Raw genomic sequence first — 19,995 nt, 5'->3', positions numbered from 1 at the left:
CAGGTTATTTAGAAAATATCTGAGTAAGAATAGGAGGAATGTTACAGAAGCACAGGTTTAAAATAGAAAAATAAATTATGTGTCCATGGTAAGTTATTTATATGTCTCCCACCACAGTGTGTAACCAACCTATTTCTCCAGCAAATATTAAGGTTTCATTGATTTGCTTACAATGCATTCTCCATAACTTATTGATTGCAAATGATCTGTTTAGCACAGGCCTGTACAAGTGTTTTCTTTGGTCCTCTGCCACTTAAGTGTCTCTCATTAGTAACAGTGCTTTTGTGCATACTGGTGGTGCTTCAGGAAATGGAGATGGGGCATTAGGTTTGGTCAAGCTGGATTTTTCAGTTAACTTCCCTTTATCAATGAATGTCCTAGTTGGGTGGGCCCTTGGAGACAGTTTATTTTATTTAGGATCAATACCAGAATTCGTGTTTGTCTAAGCTGCTGCTGCTGCTGCTAAGTCGCTTCAGTCGTGTCCGACTCTGTGCGACCCCATAGAAGGCAGCCCACCAGGCTCCGCCGTCCCTGGGATTCTCCAGGCAAGAACACTGGAGTGGGTTGCCATTTCCTTCTCCAGTGCCTAAAAGTGAAGAGTGAAAGTGAAGTCCCTCAGTCGTGTCCGACTCCTAGCGACCCCATGGACTGCAGCATACCAGGCTCCTCCGTCCATGGGATTTTCCAGGCAAGAGTACTGGAGTGGGTTGCCATTGCCTTCTCCAAGCATCCTGCAAATCGGTGGCAGAGAAAGGCTGGTGGTGACCAGTCTTCAAGTGACCCAACGCATTTTCCACTGCACCACCACAAACTCCCTTCATTACTCAGCCCTCCAAGTCAAGCACATTTTCCTCCCACAACTGAAAAATTCACCTGGTGTTCTATCAGAAATCACTCCTTTTAAAAAGCCTTCAGAAACTTCAGAAACTGAAAGGAAGAGGGTGAAGTGTATGTATGATCTGTAAACACGAGGCTTAACAAACTTGTCCGCTAAACAACAAAACAAAACGTGGATCTTGGTAGCCTCTGGGGTCTTCCTCATTTTACACCTCGAGATCACCAGGGAAAAAAACCCTCGCCAGAAGGAAAGGAAATGGGGTAAGCCCGGGAGCACAGAAATTAGACTAGAGTCATTGGTCCCCGACCCCTTGGGGGTGAAAACCAGGGACGAGGACGGGGCACGCAGGCTGCCGCCTCTCGGACCCATAGGTATCTCATCCCAATGCAGAAACCAAGGATCCGCGGCTGTCTCTGCAGGGAGACGGCACTTCCTACGGCGGAGGCTGGGACCAAGGACAGGGACACGACCCTCCACCCCGTTCGGAGACTCGCGTGGTGAGCGGGATCACGGAACACGGTTTTACACGTCCACCTACGTCCCCGCCCCTCCGCCCCGGCCGGACCCGCCTCTCACCGTGAACCCCGGAGAAGCCCGGGGTGCTGGGATAGAAAAGGGAGGTGACTCTGGGGATCAAAGGGCAGTGGACCCGTTCCCAGTCCCTCCGTTCGCCAGAACCCAGAGTGTCACAAAAGCCGGAAGTGCGTCAACACCTGCCTTCCGGGTCTGCGCTGCGCTTTGCGGGGGGTACGGGGGGTGGTCCTCGCTAGGAAAAACGGAGGACTTTGGTCCTTGTTCCCCAATTCATGGTTCGGGCTTTGGGGATGTCTTTTCTAAGCTCAATTTTTCCCGGCGGGGAAAACAGGGGTTAAGTTTCACTCAGTACTTCCTGTTCAGAAACTTACACAGTTCTTTTTCTTATTGATGGCAGGTATCGTAATAATTCTAGGTATTATCAAACAGTAATAGTGATCGTGTGTCTGTATCTATGGCAGAGGAACTGAAGCAAAAATGTAGACAGATCAAAGTGAAGTTGAGGATGAGTGGTTTCTCAAAACCAAAGTGGTTGCTTCTCTGGGTACCGTGATTGGGTATTGCTGCTTGAATGGTCGTGGCGCAAAAGGTTGCTTGCCAGAGCAGTGAACAAAAGAAGGTGTGGCCAGCAAACCTGCCGCCACAGCAGCCACCCCCAACTGTGCACCCTGAGGGGATTTGGGATGGACAAAAATTAAGGTGGCCTTGGAAAGTTAAGGTGCATATCAAAGTAATGATTTCAGAGTCCAGACTCCTGCATCTTCTCACATATAGAAAGGCACTAAAATCATTAATGTGAGATATCTGGTTTTAATTAACAGTATTTTGATGTTCTGGCTATCTGGTTTTTGTTGCAAAGTCCTACATAATCTGGCTTCTTCCTAACATCTTTAGAGCAGTCCCTCAGAGTCACCTGAGAGGCTGTTTTCCAGGCTTTAAGTCCCCAGTTTTGTCCATCAAATGAAACATAAATCCCAACTTTTAAGTTGTGCATTTTTTTCAGTCGATGGTATTTTCAAATATTTGTTCATTGGGGAGCAATTATTCTTTCCAATACTAAATAGTTATAAGATTCTGAGCTTGGCTAATGTATCCAGGGAGTTTTCTGAGTGATAATAGTGGAATTACAATTTGAGGCATTTTGGCTGTCAAATGCAATCACAGAAATTACATCTTTTACTATTCACCTAAAAAAACTTTTTTATTTGTCTGCTCCAAATCGTAGTTGCAGCTTTTGGGATCTTTAGTTGTGCCATTTGAACTCTTGGCTGTGGTATGTGAGATCTAGTTCTCTGACCAGGAATCGAACCCAGGCCCCCTGCATTGGGAGCAAGGAGTCTTAACCACGGGACCACTAGGGAAGTCCCTAAGTGCTTGTATTTGGTAACATGCATCCCATTATGAACCCTGTAACTGATAGGCCTGTGTAGAACACTGATTACCTCACTTTTCCCCACACCTAAGACCTCTGCTTCTTTATCCCATAAAAATCTCATGCCCTTCACCTACAGGGAGGTAGATCTGAGATTTGTTCTCCTATGTCCTCACTCGGCTGTCTTGTGGATAAACTCTCAGCTGCAAACCTCACTTTCTCAGTGTTTGACTTGTTGCCCATTGGGCAAACGACCTAGTTCTTACTAAGTTGTTAATGACAAGCAGGAAGTAATGTGTCTCAGAGATCTCAATAGGAACAACAGACATCAACAGGAGGTATAGTTTTGTTCAACACACAAAAAGTTTTCAACTGGAGCTGTCCAACAAGCAATTGACTAAGCAGTGCTTTATTTTTTAAAAAACAATGAATTTCCTATCTATGATGCTGACTCCATTGTGACAAATACTGTAGGCTAGAAAGACTATGTCATAGAAAGTTGTTTTAGATCCCTGAAATACTCAAGGAAGAAAGGGAAGGCATATAAGAGTATTCCAGAGGCTCATGTAGTTTGAAAAAGCACGGAGACTGTCACACTTGATTTTTCTTATTTTTAATTGGAAATGCCAAACATCATTAAAGGGTAATACCTGATTTGTGAGCCTAAACAAAGGAAAAGTATCTAAAGTCCCTTTCAAATCACTGTTTATATTCTCTAGGAAACTTGCCAGTTCCTGGTGGACCTAGCTCAACCACAGGACATCACATTCCCTAAGGATCCAGGAGATTACAATGCCCCAGGGGCTTTTGTGCCAGCCCTGGGACTGCCTGTTCACATGCTCCTGCTCTATCCATCCTTGCTGCACAGCCCTTTCCATCAGGAACACAACACTTTCCCAGTCTCTCTCTCCCACTCCAGCTTGCTCAGTGCCCCTACCTCCCCCCAAGAACCGTGTTATGTTTCAGTCCTAGGATTTTCTGAGGTCCTCATATCACCAAGGCGCCTTCAACACTGGCTTTAATCAGCGTGGTTTGTACCCTTGCTAGCTCCCTACCGGCTGATTCATGGAAGTCGGACCACTAGGTGGGCCATTCGTCCTCATTCCTCATACCCACCCACTCCCAAGCGCAAGGGCCACCATCCTGCGATGAGTCTTGAGGGTTGGCTGGAGCCAGGGATGGGCCAGCGGGGGCGCCTTCCCAAATCCGGGTCGGCTGCGGTCACTATTGTGTACTGGCTAGAGTGGCCAGTCAGGGTCAGCAGGAGGGTGAGACCGGCAGCAGGACATGTAAAAGCCTAGGAAATGAGCCGGGGCCCTCATCCGGGGCCCTCATCCGGGGCCCTCATCCGGGGCCCTCATCCGGGGCCCTCATCCGGGGCCCTCATCCGGGGCCCTCATCCGGGGCCCGCCCTGTCCTCGCTGGCGGACTCCGCCTCCGGAAGTGCCAAAGAGAAGCGCAGCCTCCGAGCAGTCTAGAGCGACCCTCCCCCTCCTCTGCGCGCCCCCCCCCGCCAAACCCTGGGCCGGCTTCTAGAGCACGGGTGTCCGCGACGCGATAGCTGCCCGGCCTTTCCCTCCACCCTGGTGAGTCCCCGGAAGCCGTCCCGAGGTCGCGTTGGGTCGGAGCCTTGTTTAGCCTTCTGGGGCGGAGCAGGAGTCTCCTGGCTCCGGCTGACGGCGGTTCCCGTCTCCAGGAGCGCGCAGGGCCGGGGTGCGACAACCAGTTTCTCTTCAGTCAGGGTTCGCCCCGACGCCCGGCGGACGGAGGGCCCGGCCATCAGGACCCAGTGACCGTGGCCTGCTGTGAGATGGGTTTCCGGGGCCCGCTTCTTTCTTTTGGGACCTTTCCTTGACAGAGCAGAGAAGTGGGAGGACGGTAGCGCCGGGCGAGGCCTTCTGAGGGCCCTTTCTGAGGGTGTGGAAGGGGGACGGGGCCCTGCCGCGTCCTTGGGTGTGAAGGACAACGAGTCCGACCTGTTTGAGTCGCAGCCCTTCCCTGTTCCTGTCAGGGTCATGGGAAGAGGCCTGCCCACCTAGTCTGAGTTATCGAAGGGTCTGACCCCCAAAGTGGAATTTAGTCGTCAGTCACGGCTTCCCTTGTGGCTCAGCTGGTAAAGAATCCGCCTGCAATGCGGGAGACCTGGGTTCAATCCCTGGGTTGGGAAGATCCCCTGGAGAAGGGAAAGGCTACCCACTCCAGTATTCTGGAGTGGAGAATCCCATGGACTGTAGTTCATGGGGTCAGAAAAAGTCGGACTCGACTGAGTGACTTTGACTCACTCATTCACTCAGGGTTACTCAGTAATTCAGAATGGGCTGACAGTGTTTACCAAATAATTCCTCAGGGTCTTGCTTTAAAAAATAACGAGTAATAATGTATTTCTCAAGAATTAATGTATTTCTCTCGGTACACACTTGATCCTTGAAAGAAGTTTGTAAATTTCAGGTATTTTGAATTTCAACAGATATCTCTGTACTATTAAATTGTCTTGTCTTTATTTTAAAAAATTCCACAAGTTCAGAATTAGTGGAGTTCAAATAAACCTGCAAACTTGGACCATATGACATGGTTCTTAACTGTCTGAAAGTGAATGATGTCCATTTTTCTTTCTGCTCTATATTTAGGTGGTTAATTGTTATTAAGTATTTTCACTGTGTCTGCAGTGTGTAAGATACTTGGTTAAGTCATGAGGGTGTCAAATGATGGGCTATTTTAACTTGTTACAATAATTTCTCCTCATCTCACTCCGCAGTGATGGTCATTGTCCTCCAGAACAGGGATGGAGGAGGTATCAGCCCAGGAAGCAGCAGAATCTCCAGTGGTCCAGTTTCAGTCCTTGGAGACCCACTCTGAGGGTCTGTCCCCAGAGCCTCAGTTCGTGCAGGACACCGACATGGAACAGGGACTCACTGGGGGTAAGGCAGAGAGAACACTTCCATCCAGGAGAATGGGAGTGTAGAGGGGCTCCTGGGCCTGGGATGAGAGAGACCAGGGGCTTCAATGAGAGGATGGCCCCTAGAGGGAGGTCTGGAAGGGAGGGACAGATGTGGCTCAATTCAGTCCTGATCGGGGCCCCTCTGTGGAGGTCAGCCTGTCCTTTAATAGGCAGAGTGGTCTTCACTCACTCTATTCAGGCTTTTTTCTTTCATGTAATTTTCACTTCATGCCAGTTACCACATAAGTTAGAAGAAATGCTGCTTTTGCCACCCCTCACAGTCCTTGCCTCGCTTTCACTTCCTCTTAAATTTAGGACCTGTCCCTACCCTCTGTTTCTTTAACTTAGTTTCTTCCCTCCTTGACCTTTTGGGCTTTACCAGCTGCCATTATGTTGCAACTGCAGTGTTTTTGACTGCTCTAATTTTGATCAAGAAAGCAACCATTTAATTCCTTGGTTGAGCCCAGGGCTTGGAGCAATGTATACATATCACATACAGACTGTAAAATAACATTTTTATGTGTTATAGAGATAGGTTGATCTGTCTTGTACTCCCTTTGTTTTGTATGAAGTTTGTCTGAGATTTACTTGTGGCCAACTGCAGTGCCTGAAATAACCTGTGTGTCATGAACACCGACCGAATGCCTTTTAAGTGCTGTGGGGCATTGTGCTAGTGTAGAAAGGATTATGAGGAAACAGATGACCATTCCTTATTCTTGGGGGCTTTACACACTGGTTGCAGAGACAGTGCTCATTCTCAAAAGTTTACAGAGCAGTGTCTGAGAGAGGGTCAGAAGTCTACTAAATAACCATGGCCTTGGATGAGTCACTGCGAACCTTTATGCTTGGCTTTGCCATCTGCAAAACAGGTAATGGTGCTCACTTTTTTGACATGACATTCATGTCATGACATGGGGGTATAGTGCAATATGAAATTTCATAATAAAATCCTGAATCATGGGTCTAAACACGTGGAAGGAGGGCACGCAGGTGTTGAGATGGTGCAGGACAAACTCAGTATCTGATAAACATTCATTGGTTTTGCTGTAATGTCGATGTGAAGAAGGGTCCCACTGACTCTCTTTTGTGAGGGCACCCTGGGAAGGGCTGCTCTCACTCTTGGCTCCTTTCTCCTCCCTCAGCTCCACCTGTTCCCCAGGTGTCTTCTCTTCCCCACGAGGGAAGCCCAGGAGACCAGGCAGCTGCGCTCCTGACAGCCAGGTACCAGGTGAGCTGAGGAACCCTCTGCTTTTCCTCAGGGACTATTGCTGCTGATTGAGCGTGGCCCTTGTCCTCATCCCATCCATGAGCCTTGCCTGGAGATCTTTTTTTAATAGCAGATCCCGGCTTGGGTGCCTGTCTTCCTCAGAGACCCGGACTTCACAGAAACACCTTTCCATCTCCCCAATACCACCAGTAAACACTGTTCCTTTATCCTTGGTGCTATCATGGGTGCTTATTAGATGTTAAAAGGTTGTGGAACCTATTCCCAAGATGCTCCTCTGTTCTCCCTCCTTTCCAACATAAATGCACACTGCAGACCCTCTGTGTCATCTTTGTCCTCTGGCCGTGATGCTGTGGTGGCCGCCTTCGCCAGAGCAGCCAGGCTGTGTTATTTCAGGAATTTGTGACATTCGAGGATGTGGCTGTGCACCTTACTCGAGAGGAATGGGGATGCCTGGACCCTGTTCAGAGGGCTCTCTACAGAGAAGTGATGTTAGAGAATTATGGGAACCTGGTCTCACTGGGTAAGGATTGCCTTTCCTATTATTCAGTTTACCTATTAGGGTTTCTTTACTTCCTTGTTTTTGAGTAGGTATGAGGTCTCTGAGTGGGGCTCAAATTCCAGGTCTTAGAACCTCTTGAGACCTCAGTCTTTAAGGTCATCTCCTCTGGGAGTGGGTTTCCTTTGGGGATGTCAAGAGGAGACATTCTACTCCTTATCCTCAGTTAACGTTTACTGCTTTTGTGGGACATCTGTTCCCTGTTACTAAAGGGAAACTTGCTGGTGCTTTGCGAGTTCTCAATTTCCGTATCTTTCCCTTTTTTATGAGAGGGACTCTAGGGCCTCCCAACCCACAACCAGACACTTTTCTTCCTGGTAATTCAGTGCCCCTGTATCTGAGAGTTTCCCATTTTTCTTGGAAGAAGAAATGCCTTTTTTTTTTTTTCAAGATAGGCTAAAATCTTCATTGAGTAATCCCTCACCTCTTAAGACCCCTTAATTCATCTGCAAGCAGGCAGAATTTCAGAGGCTTGATCTCAAGGCATGACTTACTGCCAGTACATTTCAGTGAGTCATCCAGACAGTAATCCCTGCTTCACCCGAGCAGTAGCGTCTCACACTTAGACCAAGTCTCTCCTTTGTCATTTGGATGGTGCAGTTGGCAGCTGAGATGAGGCAACTTGTAGTGCTCTAGAGAAGCATCAGGGGGAGCTGCCAGCACCCGCCTTGGTGTGAACATTGCTCCTTTTCCTCTTTCTTTTTTGGCCTGTCTCTGCTACTCTTTTCTTTGTTATGTAAGTACTTAATCACACTCTTTCTTTTCTTTCTCTTTTTTTTTCTTTTTTGCTTTGCCTGTGCTGGTGGCATCCAGGGTGGTGTTTTGTCTCCTTGATTAATTCTTGTCTGTGGGGAGGCAGCCTGCCCGCTGGGAAGGTTTGTAGTGTGTTTTCCATTCCTGGCTCTTTGATCTTTGTAGGCATACTTCTCCGCCTTCCCACCACCCGGATTCATAGTGTGAATTCCTGCCCGGCCCTGAGTCATACCCAGGCAAGTGCTTTCTCTGGAGAAACACTTGCCATCCTTTCAGCAGGAATCTCCAGGAGATGGCCCAGGTGTCGGCTTCCCATCGATAGTGCTCGTCCCCGCTCGGAAGCTCCTTTTCCACGATTGTGAGATCTTACACTTGATTGATGGAGTAGATGTTTCCCAGGAGGCTACCACTGTGTAAAATTGCAGCTCCTCAAATCACCTTTGATAAATTTCCAAGGGCCAAGGATGCCCTCCGTTGCAACCAGAATTTTGAACCTTGAATTTTGAGTTCATTCAGAAGCCATGGTTGGTGGTCATCGACTTGTGTTCTCAGAAACCACAGAGTTCGACTCCAGCTCTTCAGTTATGACCTTTCCATGTTATTCTAGACTGTGGAACACATGCTATGTGCCCCTCCTTTTCCATAGTGAACACAAACTGCCCCATCTGTTGCGTGAATCTCCTGAGACCCCTGGGCCTTCCTCATGTTTAACATTCTAGTCTTTTCCTTCCTTTAAATCCCTGTGACCCCCTCCAGGGTCCTGTCTTTGTCTCCTTTATTCTTTACAGTATTGTATAGATTGATGCATTTATATAATCCTCCTGGATCAAGTGTTCCTTAAAGGCTCTTTGATGGAGGGCAAATGGGAGGGCAAAAGAATTCAGGTTATTTCAGGCTATTAAATCCAATGTATATTTAACAACTTGTAAATTACAAAGTGATATGTAATTGTAAATTACTGTTAATTTTACCTAATAATTACATAATTTCCAACAGTTTACCTGTCTACTTTTTGAAGTAAAGCATCTTCTTAGTACTTCATTCAGCCTAATAACACAGCTTACTATTAGGCTGAATTTGATCCCATTTCCTCTGTCATCTCTGCACATGCACAGGACACGTTTGTACACTCGCACATGCTGGGCACAATTACATTCAAGAAACCCTACTACTCAACTTGCTCTTTGACCAAGTGCTCAGCCTCTCCTTGAGGCTGTCTTTTTTTTGACTGTCTATTTTTGACAGTCTTTGGGAAGTCATTTTCATATTTGGGGATTCAGCAAACTCCACCTGTAGTTAGCTTAATGTTTGGCATTGTAAAATAAGCACTTTATAACTCAGCCTCTGACTTAGCAGCTGTGGGTTCCAATTCATATCTTTTTCCCATGACAGTACCTCTGAGCTGTATTTGTCACAGATATCAGAGCCTTGGTCTTTTGGTTAAGTGCTTCCACTACATAGTGTAAATATACAGAGTAGGAACAGAGTAATAAAATACTAGGCAAAAATTTTCGTTACTTAATCTTAAAAAGAAGCATATACTATTGACAGTGAGTGAAATACTGGCTTGGGGGTCATGCCCAAAGGGAAATTATCTGTGACTTAGTGCTGGAGATTAAGATCAGGAAAAAGACGTGGATTGTATTTCACATGGGGCAGTGTGGCAGATGCCCTCTTAGACGACAGCATTAGAAACCTGCTTAACAGAACTGCTGGGTGATGAGGGAGTTGGTAAATCAGGAATGTTTGGCACATAGCCCTTCCTTTTTGAAGTCAATGTCATGAGGAGAGAAATGATTTTGTGTAGAATGTTTCTCACTGCCACAGCTATTCACTGATACTAGGTACTTTATGTATCTCTCACTTAATCCTTACTGTAACTCTTTCAGCAGATGTTATTCTGTTTTTTACCTGAGGTGGTTGAGGCTAAGAGAAGTTAAGTGATCCACTCAGGGTGAAAGCTAGGTTAGGGGCTCAGATCTGACTCTGAAGCCCATGCTTTTTCACTGTTTTATACTTTAGGACAGTCAGTTCAACCACATGTGGTGTTTTGTATATTTTTATGGCTCAGTATTCTGATGATAATTTAAAATAGGCACAATAAATTGGACAGACAAGCGTGAGTTTATACAGTTTGGGAGCAGAAAGGGCATGGATTCAAGAAAAAGTAAAATTGTTGATACATTCCATCGTAAATAGATATCTACACAAGAATGTATTCCTAAGGAGAGATTTTGTGTGTTAACCATCAGGAAGAGAAGCATGAAGCTTTCAGATGGCTAAAATCTTAGCACAACACTGGTACAGGCAACAAACAATGAGGTCAATTTTAAATGTTGTTTTTAAAGATCAGGTGAAGTTAAAAATTAGAACACTATCAAGGTTGCAGTTTAAAAAATCAAAATGTTTTAATAAATAATTTTAGATAGGAAAAACTTAAAGCAAATGCATATTTTGAAAGCATAGATTTTTGACTTAAATCTAGGAAAAAAGCATTCAGGCCAGTAGTAAGAAAACCTGCTTTAGTGCTCTCTGTGACTCTTATAGATTGGAAAGAATATTAACTGTGAGGTCCATTTGCCTGTGATTGAGGAGATTATTTATAAATGGATTATAATGATTTTTTTTCATCTATAAAACATGAAAAATAATGTCTGCTTTCTGAGTTATGCCAAGGATTAAATTAGTTTATATATGTAAGTACGGGGCTAGTGGTAGTTACTTAAATTTTTTTTTTTTTGGAAAGGACAGTAAGAGAGAATGAGCTATGGATCAGATTTCTTAATACAAATTTCAGGAGAGTGTTCAATTATTTCTTTATAATGCTATTTTCTCAAGTTGAATATTGCTCAGACTGTGCCCAGTGGTTTGGATTTTTATTATAAAGAGATTTTCATTTCTTGGACACTAAATGTTCTCTTACATCCCTTTTAATTAAGAGTCATGATTCTCAATCTGTTGGATCCTGACTCTCTATGTATTGTTCTAATTACAGGTTCTCTGTTCTTTTTACTGTTTTCACCTTTTGCTTCATTGTCACTATGTTGGTCTTCTGTTCTCTTTCTGTACATATTTAGAGGAAGGGATAGATATCATTCACAATCATTATTTATTTTACTAGCAGATTATTTAAAGGCCAGTTTCTGAAATAAGAGTGTCTGAGCCCTAGCTTCACTGGTTATCATGACCTTGGGTGAGTTACTTAACCTCTCTGAATCTTAGTTTTCCAAATCTTTGTTTGTAAAATTGGCACAGTAATAATTCCTATCTCATGAAGGTGTGGTGAGTATTGAGTAAGTGAAAGTTTATAAGATTCTTGGAATGACACTTTGCACCTACCAAAGCTTAGTGAATCTTAGCTTAATATTTTGATAATACAAGTGACTTTTAAATTTAAGCCTGTATATTGGATCCTGTTTTCTTTTCTAAATTGCAGTCTTGTATCTCTCACTGCTAGGCATTCTCTTTTATACCTTCCTGCATATTACCTTAAACACATGTCTAAAATCAAACTCCTAATCCCACACGAAGATGATCTTTTTTATTCTGTGTATGTGATTTAAGTGTACATATAGAGTAAAGAGGGGCTTCCTTGGTGGTTCTAATGGTAAAGAATCTGCCTGCAATGCAGGAGACCTGGATTTGATCCCTGGGGTCAGGAAGATCCTATGGAGAAGGAAATGGCAACCCACTCCAGTATTCTTGCCTGTAGAATTCCATGGACAGAGGAGCCCTGGTGGGCTACAGTCCATGGGGTTGCAAAGAGTCAAACACAACTAAGCGACTAAAGCTTTCACTTTTCACTTCAAAGAGTAACGAAAATTAATTTTGATTATCAAATACTTAGAAATATCTTTTTTTTTTAGAAATATCTTAATAAATATCTATTAAAAATTGCAAATTGTGTTACCAGAATTTTGAGTAGGGTAGTTGCTGCTTCATGCCCTTTTTTTTTCCTTAAACTTGAAAAAACTATTTGATTTGACATAGATGATCTTAACTAAATTAATAAATGTCCAGAAAGAGAATTGACTCTATTTATGCCCAAGAGAATTCAGAAACACAGTAAATGCCTTTCTTACATCTATTCTGGTCTCCCTGCTCATAGACTCTCACGTGGAATCTCATAGGACAGCTATTGGTTTATCATAGTTTTCTTGATTACCTCTTGACACTTTAGGCACAAAATTAGCAGTCAATGAGTAGCTCTTAAGTAAATGAGTCAAAAGAAGTGCACGATACAATGTATATGGTCTCTGTTATCAAAGTTTATAAATCAAATAGGAATGATAATACCAAGAAACAGTTTTTAAACGTCTATAAAACTCCATTATGTAGAGATATGTCAGGATAGAAGGGGGCTTCCCAGGTAGCTCAGCTGGTAAAGAATCTGCCTGTAATGCAGGAGACCCCGGCTCGATTCCTGGGTTGGGAAGTTCCCTGGAGAAGGGATAGGCTACCCACTCCAGTGTTCTTGCCTGGAGAATCCCCATGGACAGAGGAGCCTGGTGGGCTATAGTACGTGGAGTCTCAAAGGGTCGGACACAACTGAACAAGTAAGCACAGCACAGGATAGGAACAAATAATACGCTCTGTAGACATTCAGTACGTGAAGAGAAAGGCTTTTGGAGATGAGGGGCTTGAGTGAGACCTTGCATGTGTGCTACTAGAAGCTTTGTGGGCTGAGGACATGTAAAAACTGCCCCTTTGATACTGTAATAGTTCTCCCCTCAGAAGCAGACTGCCTCTTGCTTTTGCTTTAAAAGAGATTAGATCTTAGCAGTCCATTAGGCAAGCCAGAGAGACCATTTTATGTGAAAATGAACTTTTATTGCACTTTCCTCACTACATAATATTACAGTAAGTTGTTTCTGTCTCTGCAATTAGAGTGTAAGGTCCTTGAGGGGATGGACTGTATCTGCTTGGGCTCTTATTTCCTACATACTTTGCATATAGTGGGCACCCCATAAACATTTGTTCAACAAGAGTATAGCTCCTAAGGGGTAAGGATGTGTCATATTATTACTTGTTTCCTCATATGCCCTAAAATGAATTATTTCCTGAAATTGGTCCTTGCAGTATTTATTCAGTCTTCACTGATTTTATTGCTACAATTTAGCTCACCATACAACAGGTGCCTGAGAATTGACCTTCCTGTAGTCCAGCAGAGTCATATTTTGACACCCTCCATTTTGACCAGGTCTAATACTTATAGATTGGGTCTGATACAAAGATTGATCTATAAGCAATAGGTAAAGAGTAAGAATGATAATTTCTGTGAAGATAGGTACACACTTACTTATGCACAAATTCCCTGGTCTGAGTATGTTTAAATGAATATTTTTAACTGAGTATGTTTAAATGCTCCTTAGCTTGCCCCTTAGCTTGCCCCTTAGCATACCTCTTTCTAGAGCACAAACATGAATTCTGTGTTGAAGGTCTTTGGCTTTCTCACTCTCCAGGCCTTCCTAATGTCTTCTAAGAATTTACTTTCTCTCTCCATTAACCACTAATTAAGAGAAAAATGTAGTATCTGGGGGTAAAATGCCACATCCCATTTCCTTCTCTGTGAGCAGGATTTCCAATTTTCAAGCCTGATGGGATCTCCCAGCTGGAACAAGATCTACAAGTCTTTGATCTGGAAACTAAGAATAGAGAAGTCTTAAGAGATGACTGCTCAGGTGAGTAAGGCAGAATCAATCAGATGAACTAGTTGGGAAGTAGAGTCTAGTTGTTAAGCCAAGCTGTAGCTGCTTTGGAAGTCAGTGAAGAGCTCTGTCTGTATCCCTGAATAAAGAGCTCTTTCCTCCCCCCCTCTTTTTTTTTGATGAACTCTTTCCAGTTATTTTGTCCCTTATCCATAAGATGTAGTAGGTCCCTATTCAAGTTACTTATCTATAATTCTGTTGAACTAGTTCCCTGTTATCTCTGTTGAAACACCTTAATTGGTTATCTCCTTACTCTGCTGAACCTGCCCTCTGTTTCTGTCACACCCTGAACCACTTGGATCCTGCCTCACTGCTCCTATTCATGCCCGTACATCTGCTGTTGAGATTTTGTGCCTGTGTTTCAAAGTAAATAAACTTCTCTTACCCTGGTAGACTGTAGATTATTTAGTTTTCTCCTCTAAGTTTTCTTTTTCTAAGCACAGGGTACAGATTATATTTGCATTTTCTATTTATATATTGAATCAGATGGAGATACCAGAGACGAGAACAAGCTGTTGATTCCTAAGCAGAAAATTCCAGAAGAAGTACATTCATACAAAGTGAGAGTAGGAAGATTCAAAAAGGATATTGCCCAAGTTCCTGAGACTAGAGAAGTGTATAAGCCTGAGGACAGATTAGAAAGGCTTCAGGAAATCCTAAGAAAATTTCTCTTTCTGGAGAGAGAGTTTAGGCAAATAACAATCAGTAAGAAAACCTTCACCAGTGAGAAGAACAATGAATGTAACGAACTTGAAAAAAGCTTCAGTCTGGACTCTACTCTTGATACAGATCAGAGAGTTCTTAGAATACAGAATGTTGATGACATTGATAAGTACGATGTGAGCCTCAACCAGAATTCAGCGGGTAAACAGGAACAAATAAATCTAACGCAGGATTTTCACAGTAATGATTATAAGGACAGTTTAATGGAACTCTCCCACCTTAGTAACTGTGAGAGCATTCCTACCACTGAGAAATCTTATAAATGTGATGCATGTGAGAAAATCTTCCATCAGAGCTCAGCCCTTTCTAGACATCAGAGAATTCATACTAGAGAGAAACCCTACAAATGTAAAGAATGTGAAAAATCTTTCAGTCAGAGTTCAAGTCTTAGTCGACATAAAAGAATACACACTAGAGAAAAACCCTATAAATGTGAAGCATCTGATAAATCCTGTGAGGCGTCTGACAAATCTTGTAATCAGAGCTCAGACATACTTCAGCATAAGAGGGTTCACACTAGAGCAAAATCTTATAAATGTAGCAGTTGTGAAAGGGTCTTCAGTCGTAGTGTACACCTCACTCAACATCAGAGAGTTCATAGAGAGATGCCTTGTAAGTGTACTGTGTGTGGCAGTGATTTCTGTCACACCTCACATCAAGCTGAACATCAGAAGGTCCATGATGAAGAGAAGTCCTATGAATACAATAACTGCGGGTTGACCTTTATTAAACATCAAGGAATTCGTCCCAGAGAAAAGCCCTATACGTGTAATGAATGTGGAAAAGACTTCAGGTTGAATTCTCATCTTATTCAGCATCAAAGAATTCACACAGAGAAACCGCATGAATCTAGTGAAAGTGGAAAAGCTTTTAGTCAAACCGCATGCCTTATTCAGCATCACAAAGTTCATAGGAAAGAAAAATCCTATGAGTGTAATGATTATGAGGATAATTTCAGCCATAGCTCAGATCTTGTCCTGCAACAGGAAGTCCTCACCAGAGAAAAAGCCTTTGATTGTGATGCGTGGGAAAAGAGCCTCAGTCAGAGAGCCCACCTTGTCCACCATCAAGGAATTCATACCAAAGAGAAACCTTATGAATGTAATGAACGTGGGGAGACATTTAATCAAGTTCAGGCCTCATTCAACATATGATATGTCACAGCAGGGAGCCATCACGTGTGTCCTGACTGTGGTAAAGCCTTCAGTCCCAGCTCAACCTTCATTCAGCATCGAGGAATTCATACCAGAGGGAAACCTGAATGTGACAAACATTGGAAAGTTGTCAGTGTTGCACTCTTGACACCTGCAAACCCATACCAATGAGAAAACCTACAAATACATTGAATGTGATAGATGCTTCACACTATTTTCCTACCTTAGTATCATTGGAGAATTGATACTGGAATAAAATTCCATTGCTGTAATGAATGTGAAAAAGCCTTCAGTCAAAGAAACTACCTTGTTGAGCATCAAATTCATTTCATGCCGAATACCTATGAATGTAATGTGTATGTGTGGGAGGATTCAGCCATATTTCCAGCCCTCATTCAGCAGTAAAGAATCCATACCCAAGGGAAGTCCTTTGGGTATAGGAAATGTGACAAGTCTTTCAGTAGGAGTTCAAGTCTTTTTTCATCATCAGAATGTCCACACCAGACTGGAGTCTGATACAATGCAAGTGGAAAAATTTAGCACCATATTTCAGGCTTCAGTTAATATCAAAATATAGAAGGGAAAATTATTATTTGTGTATAAAATAGTTAATGCATAGTCCCAGTCTTTTTCACTGCGGAAGAGTCTAGTCAGAGGAGTGACTTGGTGAATGCAGTGCTGTTTTCTCATGGCATTCTTTTATTTAATAGGTGTTATAAGTAGGTATGTATACTTTATTTATGGAACTCCAGCTTTTTTATTTTAATGTGGCCTATAAACATTTTTATTTTTCCTGAAATTGGTTTTTATTGTCCAATAAATGCTTCCCTGATACATTAATACACCAACGTTAAAACAATAACTTCTGGAAAGTTTCTCTCATTTAGCTTTATCTACTGTTCTCAGCCAGAGTTCTCTCCAAAACAGACTCTTGGGCCTGCTCTTTGCTGAGGATCCTATTCCTTTCCAGCCACAGCATTTGGGTTCATGTTGGTTTCTCTATTCTCTTAAGCACCTTCAATGATGGTTTCCTAGTTTTAAGCTTTAAGCCAGTGGTATGCCATCCCTACTTACTTTTTGGGTGTCTTCTTTCCTAAGCAAAATATCTTTAGAAGAAATGGATTTTCATACTCTTGTCTGTTCATGAGTATGAAGGATTCTGTTTCCCCTGAGTCTGGCAAGAAGCTAAACATTTTCAAGTGACGCCCAAGTTCTTAGCTGTGTTAGCATTCACAGCCTTCTAAGAGAGATGAGAAAGACATTAGAAGCTGACAATACTGGTGGTAGCCTAGCTATATTTGGTGTCTATTCTGCATGTCTAAGTTCAGGATGATTTATGTCCATTAAAGGCCAGCAGAACACTCAAGTCTGCCTTCGATAGGGCAAAACATAAAGAACGTACGTTAAGAGATCAGAGATCTTCATAAAGGAATACTGCTTTCCATCTGATATTGCGGGTTTTGTGTAGTATCTCAAGATAGTATTTCAAGAATGGCAGAAAAGTCTGTAAACATTTAACTGTTACAGTTGCTTCATTGTTTGGAATTGTTTACATATCATATATATATATATATATTTTTTTTTTTTTGTATTTTACAAGCGTCTACAGGCCATATAAAAACTTTTTTTTTTTGATTGATGAAACTGATCACAGACGTTGGCTCCACAGATCAGGGTCACTGTCATAACACCTAGCAAGAGTTCATGATTCTGCAGATGATGTCAAAGTATTTGATTGTATTTTCCCATCTTAAGCATCATAACATTTTGTGAATAAAGCAAGTGTTATTTAAAACTCTAGTAGTTGTCCCAGCGATTGAGTTCACCTGTTAAAATACTAGGGATCCTTACCAACTAATACAAAAATGCATTGCTTACTTTGTAAGCCTCTTCTGCCTAATAAGCTTTAGGGTAGTTCTACTGCCGTATTTTACCTTTTAGCCATCAGCAAGCATAGGATCTCATCTGGACAAGGTAGGGACCTAAATGAATTGATCTAAATGTAAAAGCATATGAAAAAAAATGCATGTTTTTTTTTTCTTTCCTATCTATGAACATGTATATCCTACTAATAGAGACCACCAGTAGTTACCTCTGGTGATTATGAAACAGCAGGTTGAGTAATCTCTAAATATCAGGAAATGTAAAAATCACATGTTATGCGTTTGGCTTAGGAATGTGCTTTTTGTACTTCCACTTGAATAAAGGTGTGTTTGATACTATGAGAATCTGTTTCAAATAAAATCTGAAGTCCTCAGCCCAAAGTACTTGGGGATCTTAGAATCACCTTCCTGTCTGCAACTCAATTCTTTCCAGAAAGCTGACTCACAGCAGGAGTAGGTCACTCCTTCCTGCAGGTATAGTGCTTGGTCCTCCACAGAACTCTGGAATAAAGCCTAAATGTTTACAACTTTAAAGGGTTACTTGACTGGGATGCTGTTGGCATATGAAGTAAATGGGTTGAGTAGAGCTAGGTAGAATGTGTTTTTTCAATAAAACATTTCAAAAAATGAGAAACCAGATCAGCATAACATTGTAAATCAACTATACTTCAATCAAAAAATTCTTTTAAAATGAGAAATCAAAATAATCCTTGAGGACAAGTAACTTGTCCATTTAAGCTTGCTGATATTTAATTGATCCAATATAATATGTGTTCTTAGTCTTTTTAGTCTTGAAGACGGGGAAGGAAGAGAAGAAATCTAATAGTTGGGACACCTAAGTTTGTCTCTTCACCTGCTTGTGTACACATCTATGTATATATGCACATATTTGAACAATCCTCATAGCTCTTTAAGGGAACAAACTGTAACAGAGACACTGAGGTGTAGAGAGGTTGAAGAACCTATAGGATCACACAGCAAGTTAATGGCTCAAAGTCAGGGATATTTGACTCTAAAGCTTTCCGTCATCTTGATGTTGGTGTCTGACGTATCTCAGAACTCAGAGAAGAGACATTTTCTTTGATAGCTCTTCATTCCCTATTACATACTTGATTCACCATCAGTTTTCAGCTGATCCTAAATGCTCCCAGAGCTCCAGGAAGCTGGGAGAAAATACCCCAGTATCTTCTGAAAGCTAGGTAGAACCATCCCCCTCCCACAGACGGTTTTGACAATGTTAGGCCACGGGTTAGATCTCCCAAATTCCCATCTCCTGCTAAGAGATCCCCACTGCCATCAGTAGGTTTATATTTACACTTCTTTGTGCCCCAAATGCACTTTTTTCTGCTAACTAGAACTTACTGATGGGTACATATCCTTATCAAAGTTTGTTTACCGCCTCTGGTTATATTCAGCGGTGGAGCAAAGTGGGTGGGCAATGGGAACATCAAGTTTGAGTCCTAGGTTTTCAGCTTGAGCAAGAGTAGATAGAGGGAGACTAGAAAGATGGAGAGCATGGAGTGTTTTAAGGCAAAAGTATGTCAGAAGTCCCGCAGAAGAATGAATGTGGCATTTTCAAGGCAGTAATGAGGTCTTCAGAGAATGCCTCATCCTAGGACATATCACATGGGTAACTGAGAATTTAAGAAGTTCAAAGGAAGCCCCTAGCGGGTTATCTCAGAAACTGGAATTTCTCACATTCAAAAGTTTAACCTGGTATGTCCTTTCATTCATTCAGTCATATAGTTGCCAGACAGTATGTTTAGTGCCAGCCAATGGATACAGTTAACCTAATCAAATGAATTAATCCATTGAGTAAAAAAGACTAGTCAAAGCAATGAGTTTGGAATTAGGCCTACCTATGTTTGAACTTTATTAGCTATGACTTTGGACATTTTCCCTAGCCTTCCTAGTTTTGGCTATACAATGTGGTGAATAATAGCATGAATATTAAATGAGATAATGTAAAAGCTACTGGTCATATAGTAAGTGCCCAAAAGTTATTAGTGTAAATAATAACATCAAAACCACCATATTAGAGTAGAGATACTTAGCATAAAATCTAAAAATGAGGGAATGAATGAGCAAGTATTTACCAGTGCAGGACTAGCATTGTCCAGGGAGGGACACCCTGAGTTTCATTTCAGTTCAGCTCAGTCGCTGAGTCGTGTCCGACTCTGCAACCTGTGGACTGTAGCACGCCAGGCTTTCCTGTCCATCACCAACTCCTGGAGCTTACTCAAACTCATGTCCGTTCAATCGGTGATGCCATCCAACCATCTCATCCTCTATTGTCCCCTTCTCCCAC

General features: G+C 42.5%; 1 protein-coding gene across 7 annotated transcripts in view; it reads left to right on the top strand.

Moving 5' to 3' along the window:
* The first annotated feature begins 4,149 nt into the window (after window positions 1–4,149).
* ZNF655 (zinc finger protein 655) overlaps window positions 4,150–19,995 on the top strand; it is a 24,717-nt gene continuing 8,871 nt past the window's right edge. Inside the window, exons 1-6 of one of the 7 annotated variants that reach the window (XM_070362231.1) lie at window positions 4,176–4,330; window positions 5,500–5,662; window positions 6,825–6,910; window positions 7,304–7,430; window positions 13,796–13,900; window positions 14,414–18,026. In XM_070362231.1, coding sequence (XP_070218332.1) covers window positions 5,527–5,662; window positions 6,825–6,910; window positions 7,304–7,430; window positions 13,796–13,900; window positions 14,414–15,804 — 1,845 coding nt within the window. In that variant the 5' untranslated portion in view covers window positions 4,176–4,330; window positions 5,500–5,526 and the 3' untranslated portion in view covers window positions 15,805–18,026. The other 6 variants (XM_070362232.1, XM_070362234.1, XM_070362235.1 and 3 more) reach the window with 6 other exon arrangements.

This window comes from Bos mutus, chromosome 25, assembly GCF_027580195.1.
Source record: "Bos mutus isolate GX-2022 chromosome 25, NWIPB_WYAK_1.1, whole genome shotgun sequence".
In the NCBI taxonomy this organism is placed as follows: Eukaryota; Metazoa; Chordata; class Mammalia; order Artiodactyla; family Bovidae; genus Bos; species Bos mutus.
The sequence above is the reverse complement of the archived record's forward strand: the minus strand, read 5'-3'. Positions and strand labels throughout refer to the sequence as shown.